Genomic DNA, 21,475 nt, shown 5'->3' with positions numbered 1-21,475 from the left:
CAGAAACCTATGTAATATTCAGTTATTTAATACAAAAGTTCAATACACAGATAACTAAACACAATCTACATAAATACTGATTGTGTGCCCAGTGTAACATTGGAAAACAACACTGACTAAGCAATAGAGTACTCTTAAACCAGGGATTAAGGCTAGACTAATTACACCCTGCAGAAACGTGATTAGTGAGAGCAGACACAGTAAGCAGGGCACAGACACAGACACGCAGTTCAGGTATGAGCAAACAAAATAAAAAAGACAGGCAGTCAGGCCCAAATTGTTACTTAGTGTATTGACAGATGGACATGTAATGGAAACCATCATGTGGTTAATTGAGAAAGAGGATTAGTGTTTGATCCAGATAATGATCTAAAATGTCCTATTAACAGCAGCATAGATGAAACGCAGGTCCAAAAGACAACTTGCTCACTCTTGACTTTGAACTTCTCTGATTATTCTCATCATATCGTTTGCTACATAAGGGGTATAAGAACATGTAAATTCATGGAGGAGGTCTGAAACTGATGATAAGTGAAATAAAGTTGTTTACCTCAAAGGGGGGAAAATAAGGGTGTATTAATCACATAATAAACTGGTGTTATAATTACTTGTCTAAACGATTCCAAAAGTGATTTTCAAGATGATGTTTTTCACTAAAATCAGTTTTAACAGTAAAAAGTAAATGTACATTGTACTTGAACATCTGATTTTAGGGAGATTTTCATGACCTTCTACTGCTTGTTTTAACCCGGGCTCGCATCTCTTTCTGATATCAGCCCAACAGTTCAATAATACTAACTCTCTTCTTCCCTGACAGAAATGTTCTTCTTGGGCCTACCGCAAAGAAAATGAAGGATTACAGAAAAACATGTTCCCACAGTTTCTGTTACTACTGAAAACTTAATTAGACTAGGCAAAAAGATCAATAGAGATTTTGTAAGACTTCAGATGTTTTTCAGAAGACAGAGCATTTTCATTTTCAATTTTTTAAGCAGGCTTACCTTGCAACATGTCAAGTCATAGGTCTGACTCACTGATCATCATTCATTATTGACTTTTAATAAATGCTACTTCTAAATTATAAAGAATAATTTTACAAGCTTAGGAAACATTTCAGTCAGCCATAACTGAATGATTCTCTAAGTTTTATTTCATCATTGATCAGAGGTCGAATACCACCCTACCTTTTCAATTCAAACATTTTCGAAGAGGCACTAACTGTCTGCAAGGGATCCCATTAAAATGAATAAATACAATCTGTTTAAAGTTTGATAGGCTACTGTGGAACTTGGCCGTCGTCCTGGACACCACTACGCATTTCTAAGCGTGAGTGCAGAGGTGACAGCCCTCGCCAAATAGGACGGAGATCAGTGAGTGAGTCAAAGTAGCCGCATCACTAAAGACCCAGACAGGTATAGCAGAGATGAAAGCCCCGACGGCAGCGGGGACACCCCTACAGCCTGCGGTCGAGCGCACGGGGATGGGGACGGACGGAGGCGAATGCACTAACATTGCAGAAATTACAAAAAAGTAGAACCACCCCTACATACCACAGTCCGCAAGATAAGTGAAGCTCGAGCTGCATTGTACGGGCCGTGTCGGACAGAAAAGAGGAAAAGCATCCTTTTTATGCTTACCTCACTCAGTGTCTCCATCCCACTCAGACTTGTGGTCCTGATGATACGCTACTGCTCCGCTCCCAACATCCTAACAGCGCTGTTATTCGACTGGGAGAGGAAACGTGATGGTAGCGCAACTTGGCTGACGTGCCGCCTGACGAGACGGAGGCGACCAATCGCAGTGTAATCCGATGGACTCCTCGCCAATCCGCTCCGAGAGGAGAAAGTGCGGCCCGCATGCGGACGCACGTAGCAAGCTAGATTGACGCTGTGGGAGAATCTCCAGTCAACTCCTGCAAAACTGTTTCACACCAAAGCAGACGTTTCAGCTCCCGCCCTGTCCGCCCGGAAACCCATGCACAGATCAAATAGCTAAATGGGACAAGCCAGTGTGTGCCGAGGTATTTTGTTGTTTAATGTATATGATAGTTTATTTTAAAGAAGGCATGGCCTCATAAAGCCTGTAGGCATGTCGCCTCTAAAACTCAGTGTGTCCAGTAAAAGGCTCAGGGTTTGTGACTGTGCTGAAAGGTTCATGTGCAATTAAGAAATAATCCTTACAAATAAGAGTAAAATCGGAATTAGAAAGATAAATACAAATGAAAGTTAAAGTGTATATTGTGTGGTGGGCTGTGCAATTTTTTCGGTATCTGTATGAAGTCGGTATATAAAAGTAATATATAAGGCAAATACATCACACAATAGCCTGTTTATGTGTATCTGCTTTAAATATTACCTTGTGCAGAACCTCATTTTACCCCTAATATACTTCTTTACATGTTAAGATGCTAATCTTTCAATATAGAATAAAAATGTGTCTGCTGTCTTGCATTTGTAAAGGTGGTCAAACTCAGCAAACTGTATGGTAAGCTCGTGGATTTCCACGGCGAGGATGAGTAACCACATTTGGTCATAAGCTTATTTTAGACTGGCTGTAAAATTCATTTAAGTGTTGCTTCCCTCTGCTGCTGTATCGCGCTGCATGTGCTCAAGCTGTCCCTCATCTGCCTTTCTTTAATGCTCAATTTCCAGTTTTTTCTACATGGAACTGGTTGCGCGGTCTACTGTAGGCATGCCTGCAGTCTGAGCTCCAAAATCCTCCCCAGGGTGGGGGATAGCTCCTAAGGAGATTATACTGTCGGTGTGAAAGGGATCTGCTGACCTGACCCTGTCTACTGTAGGCGGCTTCTAACAGATACACACCTGACAAGATCTGTGGTAGTACTTCCTCCTTGTGTCTGATACGGATGAACTCTGGGGATGCAGCGAGGGATTCACATTTCACATACAGTACACTGATGCTAGACTTAAAGTGGGCCATAGACTTTCAAAAAGACAAATGAAACAATGAAATTCAATATTTTATTGCCCTTAGATCAGCAATAAGGTAAGTGAACCAGCCTGACAGAATGACAGAATCAGGAATTCTCTTGTACAAAGCAAGATATAACCGTCTAATCTAAAAAAGAAAATTCTTCATTGCACAATAGTTGCTGTTGTAAATAGGATACAAATGTCCAAAACAAACATGATTATCACCAATTCACTTGTTTATATTATACACTTAAAATATTATAAATAAAATAATTCAAAGATGCGTTTAGTAGTCTGCACACCAGGTGCTAAAAAAAAGGCAAATGCAAAAAGGTTGATATGTTGAAAGATAAAAGCCCTAACAAATGATCCAACGGCAGAACAGCATCGGCATGCAGTAGGAAAAAACAGACTGAATTGTAAAATAAACCAATTAAAGTCACAGTTCAAAAAAGGGGGTAAAAAAGAAACTGGACCAAATTGCATTTGAAAATATCAGTTGTGAATCTTTTTACTATGCTATACCAGTACCATACTATTATGCTCCAAGAGCAGTAGGATTTGTCGGCTTTAGACATTCAGTTGTCATTTTATTCCAGAACTGTAGACTAAAACTATTGCAGTCACTATTATATTTCAATCCAGACTTCAATTTGACATGATCCTCTTTTTAATCATGATGTGGTTAGGCCACGTCCCTTTAACTTGCCAAATTTCGTTTTGCAAGGCAAATGACAATTGTTATAGCAGTTAAAACATTTAATCCAATCTTTTTGTGTCAAATACTAAATGGAAATAAATATATATAAATGCAGTGAATGACAAATTACACACTGGATAAGCCTGTCAGTTCAAGGCACAGCGCTTCATGTCTGCGTCCACTTTCCACACTTTGTCCACATCTATCTGTCTCTCTAATACTTACTATTACAACCTGCTTTTCCACACCATTTACAAGTATATACGGTTTCCTGTCATATCCTTACTTGTCATGTTCCCTTTTGAATCACTTAACTGCATGACCTTCAACCAAACACTTCCTTAAATGTACCTACAGGACAGTTCTTTGGTAGAATTTTTTTTCTACCCATTCATTCGTGTGTGATTCTTCTTTGGATTTATTTGACTTAACTGTGTATTTGGGTGACTTTATTTCAAAGGACACTTCTGGGAACAGCCTTTCTGTGTTGCTGTTTGGGTGAGTTGGGGGAATTGTCTGGAGGTGGCCACTGTGGTTTAGTTAGGTGAATGTCTTCTTCTATTTTAAAGGCTTGCTTTGGGGGATTGGCCTGTGGGGGCCAAACTACAGATATTTTGTTACAGTGTGGCTTGTTTTCATGAAATGTTTTTGTCATTTGGTTTTCACTACTGTGTGTTTTGTCTACTGAACTTATGCTGCTCATGGAATATCTCCATTCAACTTTCTCATTTGAGGGGATAGGTCCGCCACCTCCTGTGGGAGGTTTCTGCCCAAGTCCATTATCGTAGTTCCCTTTGGACTTGATGAGTTGTTTGTAATGGTGTAGACAGTAGACATGTCCATGGAGAGATACGTAATTTCCTAAGCTACAAGGGAAGAGAATAATTTTCTATTGAGAGCTGCACCACATTAAATAGTTACCCTTTTTTTTTAACAATTACGCTGTCATTAAAACACCAAGAAATTAACAAATTAATACTGCAATGTTCAAAGAGTCCATTGTGAACGTTTATTTGAATGAGTGCCATATTTACCTTAATTTATTTCTGCAGTGCTCACAGCAGAAACAGGATTTATGGTACTTTTTTTTGTCCACTATCAGAGCATCCATCGGATAAGCTCTCCTCCAACATACTGTGCAGAGCTCTGACTTTGGAACTCGAACCTGTTTGAAAGAGATAAAATGCAAATCATGAGATTTTTTTTTTTTTCATTTATCCAATGTGAAAAGCATTTCCTTTCGGCTGCCTCACAATGCAACAATGAGCTAGAGCTTTTCTTTCAGTTTTTATTATGGTTAATTTTGCTAATACAAAGCAGTACAATAGATTATGTTTACTAGCAGTGGCATTGTGGCTGGCTTTGTTTTCACCTTATGAGTCTGTGTGTGTGTGTGTGTGTGTGTGTGTGTGTGTGTGTGTGTGTGTGTGTGTGTGTGTGTGTGTGTGTGTGTGTAACTGTGTGTTATCATGGCAAAACGTGGTCCTAGAAACACCTACTGTAGTGAAAACTACCACAGAGTTGGTTTTGAGTAATTTAGCAGGTGTTTATCTGTCTGTCTGTGGACAGATTTTTGTCACCGGAATAGCATCACAGCCATGGGATTACAGTCATGACACTTTACAGGTGTGTAGTTGAAGATGGGTGTGGTCTGACCCATGAGTACTGAGTACTCATGTAATAATGTAGTAATGACTGCTGAGTGCTCATGGGTCGGAACATCAACATGTTGACGGGCGCCACGGCTGATGTGATCCCATCGCACGATGGTCTCTAATTGCATTTGAAATAGGTTATGTGACATGCTCATTCGTTTATTTAAACACTGACAATGGTCGTCAGAGGGAACGGTTCATATTATTCCTCAGGATATTGTTTGATTCACTCACGTATGCAAAAATATACATGCATCTCTCAACTGCAATGTGGTAGTGTTTGCAAGCCCTCAGCCAGCATACTGTATACTGTAATTTCCCTGATTGAGAGGCACATTACATGCTTCAGTCTGGTCAGCTAATGGACAGCCTCTTGAAAACATAGTATGGCCGCAGTGTTTATCATGACCAGTCAGACCAATTTTGTTGAGAATTACATCCCTATCAGAGAGAATGTACAAAAACGTCAGCTAAATCGTTGAACTCTAAGTCTACTTTCTCCCTTTTTCCAAAGCTGTCAAGTGAATTTCATGGTGTGTATTTGTGATGACCATGACATGTGGTTGAAAGCTTCAGAAAAAGCTACTAACAAGTAAAATATAAAGTAAAAAGTATCAGCATGCAAAAGCATGCTAATACCCTAAGCCACTAAGCGTTTACTGTAGCTGAAAGCAGAACCATGTCAAAGTACAACCTCACAGAGCTGCTAGCATAGCTGAAGACTCCTGGTCTTGTTGGTTAGTACCAGCTCTTGTTGTTTTACAGAAAACCTTACATAATGTATATAATGCAGTAATTAGAATTTCTGCTTTTGCAACACAGCACAAACAAATATTACTCAAATAAAACCCGTCCATAGTCCATGCAATTAGGTTCTGTTTTTTCATGCTCTACTGTTGTTACCAGATGAGACAATCTCCGTCTGATGTGATTCAACTTGTGATGTTGTCTCCCCAGAAACAGTGTAGCCAAGACTTTTGAAAACTGTCTCACTCTCTGTCCACGTTTTGTGGAAATTCCTCAGCAGCTTCTCGGTAGCATCTTCATCATATGTTTCTGTTCGCCTCACCGGCGCAGCTTTTCTTTTAACTGCATCAGCATAAGAAAAAGGAGCCCGTTGGGTGGACACACTTTCAGAGTGCTCAGTGACAGCTATCCTTGTTCCAATGACCTTGTTACCAAACTCATCAACATTTGAGAAATGTTTTGTGATCGATTCGGTTTCAGAGAAGCCTGATGGTTCTGCTGGCAGAGTTTCTACCTCGTTTTTCTGCAGAGCGAGGGGGGTACTCTGCCGCGAGCCTCCCTTTGTCTCTTGAGGACTTTCCCGCTTTGAAGCATCTGCTGTTGTTTCACTCAGGCTTGACACAGACTCCTCCTGATCCCTTTTCTCCTCTCTGAATGAGTAACTTTGCTCACCCAGTTCAAAAACATTTTTAATAGCCTGGATGTCAAAAGTTGACATTCCCTGTTCCAGGATGTCTACTTTCTCTTTGTCGCAATCTTCATTCTGAAGCTGTTCTGAGAGTGGGATAAGCTCTTTTCTAATATATATTTTCTCTTCTGGTGATTCAAATTTGTTTACAAGACACGACAAGTCCGCCCTGGGAAGCTCATCCTTTTCTGTGCTCTTATTTTCTGCCTCACATTCCTCCATGTCTGGGCCCAGTCTTTCAGGGATAGCAATGGGTTTTTTTCTCACATAGGTCTTGCTAATTTCAGCCTTTTGAGCCACTTCAAAAAACTCTCTCTTTTCTTTGACAGATGCAGATGATGGCTCTGAAATATCTGAAGCTTCAACAAGATCTAGGTCATTTTGACACAATTGCATGTGGGTCTCAGACTTACTTTGTATTTCATTTACATTCAAACCCTCAGAAATGTGAGCTTCATCTTCTCCTACATTTGCCTGCTGAACCACCTCAGATAAACTCCTTTTGGGCTTTTCTGTTGCAAGCGATGTCCCTGAAGCCTCCACAATTTGGGTTTCAATTTTGATTTGCCGATGGAACGATGCAGGCGATTCCACAATCTCTGATTTCCTCTCTGAGATCTGTTGGGGAGAAAGAAGGGGTGGTGGGGTGATGCCACGTGAGAGCTTGGCTGTCGTGTCTTTGAGTCGAGCCAAATTTTCTGCTCTGCCGAAAGTCGGAGAAGGGGTGATTCTAGTGAGGCGGGAGGTCGGGGTCTCACACCTGCGTGGCGGTGGTGTGGGAGGTGTGGGCGGCCTGTGCAGCAGGGTAGGCGATGGAGTTACCCTCTGTGGTGAGTCAGTTCTTCGTGTGGATTCGATGGTGATAAACGTCGGTGAAGGAGAACGCATCCTCAGTGATGGTGAGGGAGCCCGAAGGTCGATAGATTTGCACTGACTCACTTCTTCCATCCCTCTTTCTTTAGAGGTCTTTTTCTTTATTTGGTTCTCAATTTTAGCAGAACCAATACAGATCTTGGATATTTTTGGTGTTGCCCCACCAGAAATGCCTTTCTCAGAAACTAGCTCACATTCATGCTTCTCCATTGTCTCATTATCTTCTAGATGCATTAATTTAGTCTCTCCTAGTTTCCTCACATGTGAGAGAATTTCTTCATTTTTCAGTGCATCACTTTCCACTATAGAGCCCTCCAGTTCACATTTTCTCTCTGGACTCATGAGCAGAGTCTTCAAAGATTTAGAATCATTTTTTTCTGAAAGTCTTTGTATCTCTGTGATGTGAGGGATTAACAGTAGGACCTCTTGCCTCTGAGATTCTCCTGTTCTCCCTGTTGTGGACTTGACCAGCTGATTTTGTTCTGACTCGTCTGTCACTGTAATTGAGACATCCCTACTTTCTTCTGGTGGTTCCTCTGCACTCTGCTGAATAACTTTTGCCCCTTTCTTCTTTTGAGATGCCTTCACATTCTTTTGAACTCCTTTTTGTTGCTGGGAATTCTGATGGTCTTTGCTTTCTATGGTAATGACTTCTCCCTTGACTTGAAAGTGCTCTTCTTTTATACTTTTTTGAATTTGGGCAACTGCAATTGTTTCCTGAGTTTGGTGGTATTTTTCAGACGTTACTTTACTGTATTCAGTAGCTTCTGTCTTTGATTCTGTGGAAATATTTTTACGTTGACCTGGCTGTGCACCCCCTTTAGACTTTTTGGACTTCTTTTTCTTCTTTGTGGGAGTTGGAGTTTCAGTTATGATCTCAGTAACAGCAGGTGCTGATCCAGTAGCAGGAGAGGGAGTAACTTTCCTAATCCCCTGTTTTATCTCTGTCTTTACTTCTTTAGGTTCACTGATCACTTTCACTTCAGTAGTTTCTATCACTTCCACCTTCAGATCTTGTGAAACACTCTGTTTCCCACTCTCATTAGACATTTTTGTCTCTACTTGCTTTTCATGTTTATTGTTCTTTTTCACCTTTTGGTTTGGTTTGCCTGTTTTTCCATTTGTATGGGCAGCTGTCTTTTCTATTTGCTTTGGCTGATCAGGAACTTTCTCTTGGCTCTTAGTAGGAGAATTATCATTTTTCTTTTTGTTATCACACTGTGGTGATTTGGACTCCTTTGCATTTTTGTCTGAAGTGACATTTTCGTTTTTGGAGGACTGACTGAGAAGGTCATTGGGTAGTTCGGGTGCTGTCTTCTTGTTCTCAAATTGTGATTCGCTGGATTTTACATCCTCATCATTAGTCACAGCAATTTCAGGTTTTACTATTTGAACAGGGGTTTTATCAGAATGCATTTTGTCTTCCGTTTTACCTTCCGATATGTTGGAGCCCTTTGTTTTCAGATTTTTAGAGCCTTTCTTTCTATCAGTGGTCATGTTTTCTGCTTTCTCAACATCAGTGTTTGAGGTCTGGATATTTTTGCTAATGACAAACGGAGCAGACTGTTTGGAGGAAACTGTTTTCTGTGTTGTTGTATGCATCTGTTGTCTTACAGCTGAGACAGATGAAGTTTTTTGAATGGCGACAACCTTAGAAGTCTCATTAGAGACAATTTGCTGATTAGCAGTGGATATAATCATAGAATCAGTGAGCATTTTCTCATGACTGGCGCCGACATTGCCTTGGGTGGTGTTAAAAACATGCTTGGATAAACTACATGGTAGTAAGTCTGAATGAGCAATGAGAGAACTCTTTTCAGCTCTCTGCTGTGTGATTTTTGATGTATTATTTGACTGCTCAGTGTCTTTGGTGGAAAGCATTTCAAGAGTCGCAGTAACCGAGTCATGTATACAAGGGGGAGTTGGAGTGGTTGGGGGTGTGTTTTCCTCCTTTAACTTCCGGTACTTTTCTTCTGCTTTTATCAGAGGAGTGTTAAACTTACTCATTTTTCCTCTCATGATGAGAGGTGGAGAGGATGGAGGGGTGAATTTCACAGGAGAGATGTAAACTTTCTTTAATGGCCGTGGTGATTCAGGCGGTGGAGGGATTTCACATGAAACAGTCTTTGATGTATGTGTTGTTGGTTTTGATTCTTTTTGGCTCATTTCTACTACTTTCTCTGATGTTACCTCCACCTTATGTGTTTTACTGAAGTCCACTTTAGGCACCAGTTTTGGTACTGGGTGTAGAGCCAGACCTTTCACTTTTTTGACTGTCATCTTTTTTGCTTTTACTGGTGAAGGATGGATTTCCTGTGCTGGCATACTCTCCAGTTCTTGTTGAGATGGAGGAGGTGGGAGGAAGTCCTGCTCACTGGTGAGTGGTGGTGGTGGAGGAGGAAGGTGATCAATGTCAGAATCATCAGGGGGAGGAGGAGGAGTGGGAGGAGGAGGAAGAAAGTCAACATCTACCACTGGTGGAGGTGGTGGTGGAAGAGGCAAATCAGGCTCTGGCACTTGTGGTTTTAAGATGTAAACATCAGTTTTCACCTTGGTTTTATCTAGTTTTATCATTCCCTGTGGGTTAGAGTTCAAATTACGAAACTCTGTTTTTAATGTTTTGATGCCATGGCTTTGGGAAATAGTTTTATGCTCCACCACAGTTGTTGATTGTTGAGCAGACTGCTCCACAGTACATGAATTTTCTCCAACAGTTTCAGTTTCATTAAAGAGGGAGGGATTTTCTTTTGATGTTTCAACTAAATTAGCTGTTTTTATCTTTTGTATGTTCCTCTGTGCATCAGCATTTAGGTTTTTAACTGGAGGGCTCTGCTTGACTCGAACTCTTCTGTATGCTCCAAACCTGGCTTTGGGAGTTTCACGCTCTGCTGTCTCCAACAGTGATTTGATAGTACCCTTAACATCACCCTTTATCACTTCTTCTTTCTCTGGCTGGTCTTGCTCCTGTGTGTCATATAATGACTTAATGGACATCTTGACATCACCCTTTACGTCACCCTCAAGGCTTGGGCTCCTTTGCATCCCTGGTGAAGGTGGAGGTTCCATCAAGAGCTGAATTGTTCCTCTGACGTCCCCCTGCACATCTATTTCCTGCTGACACTTTCTCCTTTCACTTGAGGCATCTTCTAGGTTTTGCATTGCTGTGTGAATATCACCCTTCATAATTTCCTCCTTTTCAACTTCCTTCACCACTTGTTTTGCCAGCTCGAGAGATTTTAGCGTGGCCTTCACATCCCCAGCAACTAAATCCTCAATAACAACTTCAGCTTTGGATGTTGCTGATTTCTCAAGAGATCTCAGAGCCCCTTTGATATTTCCTGGTATGATGTCTGGCTTCTCCACCTCCTTGTAGCGCTTCTGAGCCTTCTCCAGACACTGCAGAGTTTTCGGTATGTTGCCTTTCACTACCTCCTCTCTCTCCACAACAGCTGTCTGATTCACTGATTTAGACAACGAATTCAAAACAGCTTTTAAATCACCCTTGACTATCTCCTCCTTTTGGGGTCTCTCTAGTGAGCCACCTGGCTCAGACATGAAAACTTTAACTGTGTTGTGAACGTCACCAGGTACAACATCCTCTACTGTGCGCTCAATTTGTGTTTGATTACGACCGAGGATGAGTTTTGTGCCCTTGATGTCGCCTCCAACGATCTTCTCTTTTTCTGCTCTGTCAGGTGAAGTCTCATCAGGTTCTAAATGGAGCTGTTTAAGATAGTTGAGTGCCCCAGATTCAATGCATGTGGAGTAAAAGTTTACATTTCCTTTTTCAGTGTCATCTACCTTTATCTTCACTGCCTGATCTGTCTTTTCTGGGCTGGACAATCTTTGAAGAGCAGTCTTTATATCCCCTCTTACAATGTCTTCTTTTTCAGCATTAACATTCTCTTGTTTATTGAGAAGGGAATATAATGTCATCTGTACATCTCCTTTTTCATCCTCCTGGATGAGTATTCCATGTTTCGCTGACCCGTCCCTACTGAAAAGGTTGTTTATGGCTTCCTGTATATCACCTCGTAATATTTCTTCCCTTTCAGTGTCGACGTCTCTATCTTGGTTGAATAGCTGCTGTACTGTTGAACTGATATTACCCTTCTCCTCTGAATCTATGACTATCTGCCGCTCATTTCTTTCCTGTCTATTCAGTAGGTTCATCATAATAGTCTGCAGATCTCCCCTGATGACTTCCTCTCGTTGAATCTCTGGAGCCTGCTTATTCATTAACTGGTATTTTGCCATCCTGATATCACCAATTTCATCAGCTTCAATGAGTATTCCCTTCGACTTTACCATTTTCTGACTATAAAACTCCTCAAGCGTTCCCTTGACGCTCTTGCCCAGGATTTCAGTCTTCTCCATTTTTGTCTCATTAAAGTCGTCAAATGGTGTTGTTTCAAAGAGCCATGTTGTTGTCTTTACATCCGCTTTGGGAATCTCCTCTTGAGTAATGATTGTATCCATGTCCTCATCTACCTCTTTAATGTGGTCAAGAGGATTTTTCTCAAAGAGCCAGACTGAATTTTTAACATCTCCCTTTGCAACCTCCTCCTTCTTAACAGTTTCAATCAGATTTTCAGAGCTCATGCTTCTTATTTTATCAATTGACTGGGTTTCAAATCTCCATTTCGCAGTCCTAACATCACCTTTTTGTATTTCACTCACATTAACCGTTCTAACAGATTCCTGTGACAGGGCATCAGACTCAAAACGATGTTTATTCATGCTAACATTGCCTCCTTGGATATAATCAACAGTTTTTATTAAAGCCTCCTTTTCTTCAGCAATCCTGTCGAGAGGTTGTGTCTCAAATTTCCACTTGGCAGAGGCTACATCTCCTTTTTGCACATCCTGTTGTGTAACAGATTTGATTATATAAACCTCATCTGTGTCCTTGATAGCGTCAAGAGGCTTGGTTTCAAACAACCACCGGGTTCCCACTACATCTCCTCGTGTTAGCTCCTCACTTGTGACAGTGGTGACCTCGTGGTAATGGCCCTCTTTGTCCTGAATGGCATAAAGGGGCTGAGTTTCAAACATCATGGTGTAATTTCTCACATCACCCTTCTCATCTTCATCACGGACAATTTTTTGCATTTTCATTAGCTCTGTGTCTGTCTCTGAGGACACCTCGTGGATTTTATCCAAAGATAATGTCTCAAAAATGAAACGGCCCTTATCTACATCTCCTCCTTGTACATCATTTACTGTGCGGCTGCTCAGGGATTCTTCTTGGCTATCGTGTATCGTATCTATAGATTGGTTTTCAAAGAGCCATTTGCAGCTCCCCACATTTCCTTTCTGTATATCCTCGGTCTGAACTCTCTTGAGTTTTTGCATCACTTCCTCAGATGTAGACATCATGATATCAGATGTTTGGTTTTCAAAAATGCACTTCATCCTTGACACATCTCCAGATGCAATGTCTATCTCTGTGACACGACTAAAAGAGCCTGTCTCCTCCCCGGTGAGGTTCTCCAGTTTCTCAGTCTCAAAGAGAAAACAAGCTTTTCTTACATCCTTTCCTCTAATGTCATCTTGATTCACTGTGCATGTTTTCAGAACAGTCTCTGTCTCATCGTGGATAGTATCAAGCGCTTGTGTCTCAAAGAGCCATGTGCAGGTCTTGACGTCTCCCTTGTACATTTCTTCAGATTCATTGTCACCCTTTAACTCCACTCTTTCATACAGGATGTCCATTGGTTTTGTCTCGAACAGCCACTTACAGGTTTTCACATCGCCCTTCATGACATCATGATTTGTACTTGTCTCCACATTTTCTTCATCTTCGATATTGCTGAAGTATTTAATAGCATCAAGAGGCTGTGTTTCAAACAACCACTTTGCAGTTTTAACATCACCAGATTCTATTTCTTCTTTGGAAATACCCTTGATAATTTGGTATTTATTCATGCTTTCATCAAACTGGTCGATGGGTCTTGTTTCAAACATCCACTTGCAGGTTGTTACATCTCCTTTTACAATCTCCTCACGTCTCACCGTTCTCACCTCATGGAAGTGGCCTGAGCTGTCTTGCATGGCATAAAGTGGAGTAGACTCAAAGAAGTTTTTATTTGATTTCACAGAGCCAGACTTTACACCCTCTATGAGAATCTTCTGAGATTCATCCCTCCTGTTTAAATCTGTGCTCTCAAAGATTTGCTTGTAGTTTGAGATGTCCACTTTATCAATTTCTTCCAGGTCGATTGTTCGAATGATATCCTTCTTTTCCTCTCTAATTTGTTCCAGGGGTTGGCTTTCAAATCGCCATTTCTGATGTCTAACATCACCCTTTTCCTCATTAAGTGCTGCTGTTTTTTTCAGTTTACCCACATCAGCAAGCTCTTTCAACTCCTCAGTTGGAATTGTTTCAAAATAATGTCTGGCTGATCTCACGTTACCTGCAATAACTTCCTCTTTTGTCAAGGAGTGAGTATTTGAATCATCTTTTAAAGCATCCATTGGCTGAGTCTCAAATACCCAGCAATTCTTACGAACATCTGCCCTGCAGCTTGTGCCATCCTCCTGTGTGAGGTCGTTCTCAATATTAACAGTTCGTATAAACTCTTTCTTCTCCTCTCTTATATGCTCTAGAGGTTGACTCTCAAAGCGCCACTTTTGGTGTCTCACGTCCCCTTTCATTTCTTCATTTACTGTTGTCTTTTTAAGTTTTCCGACCTCAGGGCAGTTCTTCCTGGCTGCTTGAGGGCTGCTCTCAAAAAAGTGTCTCGCAGATCTAACATTGCCTCCAATAATTTCTTCAACAGACTGAGGTCTGGCATTGGAGTCATCCTTTAGAGAATCCATTGGCTGAGTTTCAAACACTAAGCAGTGCTTACGCACATCAGCTCCGATGATCTCTTTCTTCTCCATCTGTGAGTTTTCGCACTCATTTAGAGAATTCAATGTCTTCATCTCAAACAACCACCTGCCCCAGTCTCCCTTATTGCTGTCCTCCATGGAAAGACTACACACAAGTTTCAGAGTTGTAGGTTCTCTGTTTGTCATGTCTAGGGGTTGGGTATCGAAAAGCCAACGTGAAGCAATGGAGTTTTCCAATTCAGTTTCAATTTTGCGCACAGACTTAATCTCCAGCATCTGACTTGATTGTCCCATAATGATGCATTTAAACTGAGTGTCAAAAGTACTTGTTACAGTTTTTACGTCTCCATTTATTTCCTCTAACACTGCACGCAGACTCAGCAGGTGGCTTTCGTCAATGGTCTCAGTGTCCCCAAGGCTTTCCATGTACTTATTGTCAATCATGTAAATGGTAGCATTTCCATCCTCTTCTGTGAACACAATCTCTTTTGTTAAATCCTCCTCTTTATGCATTTTGTTTAGAGTGTCCATAGTTTGCGTTTCAAACAACCATGCTGCAGCACGGACATCTCCTTTGTCAAATTTGTTGAATTTGTCTTTATATTCTGTTGAGTTGGTGTTTTGTGAACCCAGTTCATCCATCGGCTTGGTCTCAAACATCCAAGCTGTGTGTCTCACATCTTTTCCAAGAATTATTTCCTGTTGAGGTATTTCCTTGTTGTCATCAGACTCATCAGGAGTATCATCTTTGATGGTGTCTAGCGGCTTATTTTCAAACATCCAACGCATTGCTTGCACATCCCCTGGAAGAATCTCTTCCCATTCCATGCATTCTTCATTGTTGATCTCATCAGGACTAACACCGTCATCCTCAATCATGTACTCGTGGTTCTCTATCTGGTTGTTCTCGGTTACATTGTTGTCACTGTACTCTTTCTCAATATTCCTACGAACCTCAGGATGAATATGCTTGTAAAGACGTTTAAGCTCATACATACTCCTCTGCTTGAAGTAAGCCTCTCTGTTGACTGGGCATTTGGAGGGGTTTGCTGGTTCTGGAGACTCAGGAGAGTAATGGACCGCTGGAATATTTTCAATGTCTGAGGGCATTTGTAATAAGTCTGGGGGCGGGGGTGGAAGATAGTCAGACTCCTCAGACGGAGGGGGTGGAAAGTCCTCATAATCCATCTCTGTAACTTTAGTGACTTCTGTTGCTTCATTAGGGGGGCCCACATAGATCTCACTAGTCAATGTGTTGTTTTGTGTCACATTTGAGGACCACTTAGATTGATTGATGTCACGTCCAATCTTTTTAAGGAACAAAAACGATATTTATGGGTAAATAACTATAAATCTATCACAATATTCTGTGGCAGAGTTAAATGTACATTACAACTCACCTCACTGTAACACTTGCAGATAAAGTGTAAAAATTAGATCATAAAACTTGGACTGACAAAAGATTTGTCAGTCCAAGGTAAATAGTACTGTATGAATCAATTGCTTTCTTATTATGCTTTTTGCAGCCAAAAATAAATAAATCAATGGGATGAGTTAAAGTTATAATCCTTAAGATTTTCATGAAAGCAAACCATGTTTTTGACAATATTTATGGGTGGCATTTTGCAGCAATAGTCATTGACTGTCCACCATTCCCACACTGGATTTAAATTGCCTTCACACAAAAGGGGGGAAACAATGCATGTATGTAATCCAGCCTTATTGTTTATAATTTAATCTGATATCAGCCGCAGTTTACTGTACTGTGCAAACTGAACATTTCCTACTGCAGCAGCTTCACATTTAAGGGTTGCCGTTCATTGTTAAGCTGGCACAGGAAATGCAATGTATTTGTCAGTGAATTTAGCAACAAAAGTTAATGTTCATTAAAAATGTATCTAGAAAGCAAGACAACAGTCATTTTAGGGCTTTTTTGGACAATTGATCAGTTTTAAATACTGCAGGTAGTAACTGAACAATAAGGAGCACTTGCCGGAGCACTTGCCGGAGCACTTGCCGCACTTGCTGTTACCATCAGTAATCACAGGTGTCACTAAATCAACCAGAACTAAAATCTTACGGATTATAATTTATATAGTCAATATCTTAAATTACAGTTAATACAGTCTTAGATACCCCTAAATGAAATATCGTTTCCCTTTTTTTCAGTTCTTTTGCCTAACTCAAGTGAAATGAAAATACTTACCTTAACTGGTTTGTGTGGAGCAGCCTCTTCTATTGTTCTTTCAAAGTGATCCTTCAGTTCTTTTGTAGTATACCTTGGAAATTCCTCTTCTAAACATCGGCACAGACATAAAGATAAGTATAAAGAGAGGCCTTAAATTTGTTAGGTAGTGACAGTGTATGTCGCAGAGAATAAAAATATCTATACAACATCCCACCTGTTTCATTTTGATGGTTTTCATAACTGGATGCCAGGTTACTGTTGCTGTATGACACCTGTGTGTATTTTAAGTAAGAAAGGGTAAAAAGAAAGGAATGAAAAAAAGTTGCATGGACAAATACAGAAACTGAACTAGTCAGCAATACTGTTTGAGTGCTGCACCTGTTGTCATTGAATGTAACATTTTAATCTCAGCCCAAACTGTCAAACATTAATTACACAAATCTGATGGATTGCAATCAATTACAGTTTTTACTCAACAAGGTAATCAGCCTGTTTAGCTCATTAGCAAAGCCTGCCTGCGGAAAGACGGCGACAGGATACGTTCATTACCATCATTTCTTGGTTGAAATTTAGCTGCTGACTGCCTGGGACAACCTGCCTGCTGCCACCTGACACTGTCACCTCCGAATTGGCCATTTCCTGTGAAAATGAAGGGGTTTTCAAACAGTGAAAAATGCATGAACACCAAACAAACAGGCACTCACACAAATGACTCTGTTTCATTTCACCACATCATCCCTCCTGCCTGGTCATAGCCACAGATCTGAGTTTACTACACTCCAATTTACTCCAGCAGCCAAAGCTTGATAGTACACGGCTGAATACTATGCAGAGAAGATACTGGACCAGATTGCTTACTGCAGTTTGAAATGACTAATCACAGATGGAGGCAAGATGACAAAGAGTCTGCCAAGTTGTTCACTCATACTGTACCATAGCGCAAAATAATGAATTCTTTTCAATTGCTTTGTTAAGTTTTATCAAATGGAGTTACAGTATATGGTGTTATGAAAGCACCCAGGTTTTCATGAAAGCTGTTAGAAATATCAAGTAAAGTTTGTAACTTAAACAAACAGACCTTGCCCTGTTATTGATGCAATAAGATGTAATAGGAGCCTCAGTGTTAATATTCATTCAATATGTATTTTTACTTGCAAAGCTTCCCATGCGGTGCTGCAGATTAAAAGCTAAATGGAGAGGTGCAAATAGAAACCAGCTCAGCTCATTTAACCATAGTCACCTCTTTCATTCTCTTAGTATCAGCATGATGAAAGTATTTATGTGTTCTGATATGTATACCTGCACAGCTCTGTGATGAAAATGGAACTGGGTTACATTGTGTGATGTTGCTGTTTCCTGGCTTTCAAATTGTTTCCTCACACTGGCAAGTCCCCCTGGCAAGGAACAGACCTCCGACTCCTCCATGACCTAACGAAGCAGGAAATATCATTAGCTGCCTCCACTTCTAGCCTACATGACCTGAAATCAAACGGATTCTTAATAGGGCTATTTTGTGTGGTATGCATGCGGTGCAAGCCGCTGTCAAACGTGGTGCAGCTAATGCTACGTGCAGTTTGTTTTCTCCTTCAGCAGACACACATGTACACAGACACAAACTCACATAATATTCTGTTTATGTCATAGTTTCAAACCTTCCTCTATATTCTGCCCAGTGAGGGGAGTCTCAGGTTTCCCCTCTATTTATAAATGTATATGCAAGACTGCTGACCCCCTTTTTCCCAGCTGCAAAACTGTCAACACCTCCACTAATAACTGCATGACAACATCAACAATAATGATGACAATAACATCTAAGTGCAGCTCAACTACTGTGGTACCCTGGATGCTCAGCTAAAGACTAAACCATACAACATACATCAGGAAAGCAAGAAAACCAATATAGTTAACCGTAGAAAGTTAGCTTCTAATTGCACAAATGTTATTTTTAGTGCAGACAGCTCTGGCAGGTACTGTAGCTACATATTGTAGCTGAAACAAGCTAAAGTACCCTGCTGGGGATGGTGTTGTCCGCTCGCTTGGAGACAGCTGCCTGGTACATGGCCTCACAGTTGGTCAGTGGGATGACCTCTGAGTCCACAGAGGGAATCCGGTTCCTCTGGTTTAAAGCTTTCAGGAAATCCTGCCCTGGTTAAACCTGTGCTGCCGGCAGCTAAGGCACAAATAACCAATAAAGTGTTAAAGAAAATTCTTCTTACATGTGTTATTAGGTGTCATAAAAGTCATAGTGGTGTCATACAATTCTTAGTGGTGTAAACACACGGAATTACAGCACTGTTGAGGGTATCAAAACCCTTTATGTTTCTGTGCTCTCATTTTGTTTGTTGTTTGTTGTCTATTTGTTAGAATATTGTTTGAAGATACGCCAGTATATTGCAGATAACATGGCTCATATAGTGATTATTTGTGTATTAATCATAGGTTTTTCAAACTAAAGGCACTGGAAAGCACCAGTCTGTTATTAAAAACATTTCGATTTTTAAACCATTTGTACATATATTCACAAAGGCAACAAAATGTGGACCACAGTAAAGCTTTCAAGGTCCTACCAGAGTGCAGGTGGTGTTCTTGTGAATGAGGTCTTTAAAATACTCTACAAGGACAATATTTAAATCAAGTTCACACCTGTCTCCTGACATTCACTCCCTCATAGGATGTGCAAGATTTATTAAAAGGGGGTATACTACATTACAGCTGTGTGAGCTGTGAAAGTGACAGTTGATTTATCGGGATGTGAGATGTTTTGGTCCCCACCTAAACACCTGAAACTGCTGAACTGATGGTTTTGGTAGACTGCCCAGTATACACCGTCAATAACATTGTTCCCCAGGTGTTTGTTAGTCACCCCCCTCCAAATGCTCACTTTGATCACAACTTTTGTGCACTTGAAATCACTGTTACCACTCATATTAACTATTATTAAAGTGTTGCTTTTAGAATGGATTTCCAATCAGTCAATATAGAAATATATCATCAGATTTAGGTGATCACCAAGGAAGTTGGATTAGTTGTGATTTGGATTTGCCTTTTCATTTTAAGCATAATTAAACTTCATGAGAGTCAGTCCAGAACCAAAAGAATATTGTCGTTTACCTATGGAATATTTTATTATCAGTGAGATAAATAGACTCTTCCAACAGCCACAGACTTCATATCTGGCCAGTTGCTGACACAACATTTTTGTCAATGTTTGTGAATTTAAAGTATTCACACCTCAGTTTTTGTGTATATTAATGTGCTGATGCAAATAATAGAATGAAACATGAATACAGACTATTTTGATGTTTGAAAAAAGTGCAGCATTAAAATCTTCTATCCATTACTCTGAATGCTAACAGCATTAGGAAAATCTTCATCTCTGCTCTGCTCTGCGGTGAATTAACACTATTTGAAACCATGTGTGTATTCAACTCATGTAATATCATGAACAATGTAAGCAAAAGCTGTCGATGTCAGACTGCTGACGTGAGATGTTATATCACATCTGTAATATTATTTTTGGCAGAATAGGGACAGATTTAATCACTGCAAATCATTTTTCAAAGTGCTGAAAACTCAATAAAACACTGAGTGAATGAAAATCATAAGATAAAAACGTCCCATATTTTTAAAGTTATTTGAGTTAGATAGCTGAAAGTGATAAGCTATTCAAAAGCAAACTAAATAGTGGGCTTATAAACTTCTTGTAGTTGTAACCCATGCTGCTTAAATATGATGGCAAAAACACATTTTATAAGAACTATTGGTACATTAGCAACTTTTCACTTGTATATTTCTTTATTTCTTCTACTGGCTGTTTTTGATTTGTAGCTTACCAGTCAACTACAATGATCTTAGCCTCAGAGCAATGGTGTGTATGTACTTGTAAACAAACTTTATCTGTCTTAATCAGTCCATTAAGACAGATAAAGGACAGCTTAGTTTTACACAACTCTTAGAATTAGATTAGATAGTTTTAGTTACTTATATCTTTTAGTTCAAGTCCTGATTTCAGCAGTGAAACTTTACCAAAGGAAAACCCTACACTGCAGCATGTTGCATTTGAGGTCTTCAGGGCATAGACTCAAAGTCTGTAAATTACTGTAGTAGGAACTGAAATTTGTGGCCAAAAAAAATTTAAAAAAATCTGTCAACAGTCTTAGTCTCAACAGTCTCATGACATGTTAGGTTGGATTGAGAGCTCAAATAACAAGAAAGTGAAGTAATCCAGGCGCCGTGTTCCTGTAAAAATAAATCAAGCCTATTTTAAACTTAACCATGGAGGGTCGTGTTTCTCAGTGAAATAAAGAGGAAAGCTGAGCGGTCAAGGCTTTCCTTTCCAAAACCTTGTATTTGTGCCTTTATTTATAATTACTCTTCAGTATTCCTCATTTCATGGCTTTCATATGTGGAAGTAGAGCGATGTAACTCCTACAGGTACTGGCCTTAGCACAAACAGCTCAGCAGCTCAGAACTCCATCTATTTGAAATTAGTTTCAATTGTTTCAGTCACAGTTCATTTTTCTGCGGGCCTGACAAGAGAATACAACTCAAGACTTCAATGCCTGTCTTCCATGTTTTTTTTCTGCATGTATCAAAAAGAAGAGATACAATGTGTCTTTGCATGCAGAATTATTAACATAAAAATATAATTTAAAAACCCAAAATCATTCACATACGTTTTGAAATGCCACTCAACACAAAGACACAATCACCGCTCTCAGAGTATTCATTACCTACCAGGATAAAGTGATTTATAAAAATATGAGCTCAGCAGGTAGAATCCCACACATAGGCCACTGCACCCCCGGCCTGCAGGGTGTTTCCGAGCCAAAAGCAAATCCCAGTCAGTGTTGG

General features: G+C 40.2%; 1 protein-coding gene across 1 annotated transcript; it reads right to left on the bottom strand.

The window, feature by feature from the left end:
- Positions 1-4,706: 4,706 nt before the first annotated feature.
- xirp2b (xin actin binding repeat containing 2b) lies at positions 4,707-18,680 on the bottom strand. Its single transcript, XM_040149098.1, has 9 exons — positions 18,630-18,680; positions 17,921-18,049; positions 17,171-17,260; positions 16,836-16,893; positions 16,640-16,725; positions 8,115-15,741; positions 7,893-7,973; positions 6,192-7,820; positions 4,707-4,798 (listed from the first exon to the last, which is right to left on the bottom strand). Exons 1-9 carry the CDS (start codon positions 18,678-18,680, stop codon positions 4,707-4,709), a joined length of 9,843 nt encoding a protein of 3,280 aa, XP_040005032.1.
- Positions 18,681-21,475: the final 2,795 nt, after the last annotated feature.

The sequence above is a fragment of the Xiphias gladius genome, chromosome 16, assembly GCF_016859285.1.
Source record: "Xiphias gladius isolate SHS-SW01 ecotype Sanya breed wild chromosome 16, ASM1685928v1, whole genome shotgun sequence".
NCBI lineage: Eukaryota > Metazoa > Chordata > Actinopteri > Istiophoriformes > Xiphiidae > Xiphias > Xiphias gladius.
Note: the sequence above shows the minus strand (reverse complement) of the source record. Positions and strands in the feature narration are given on the sequence as shown.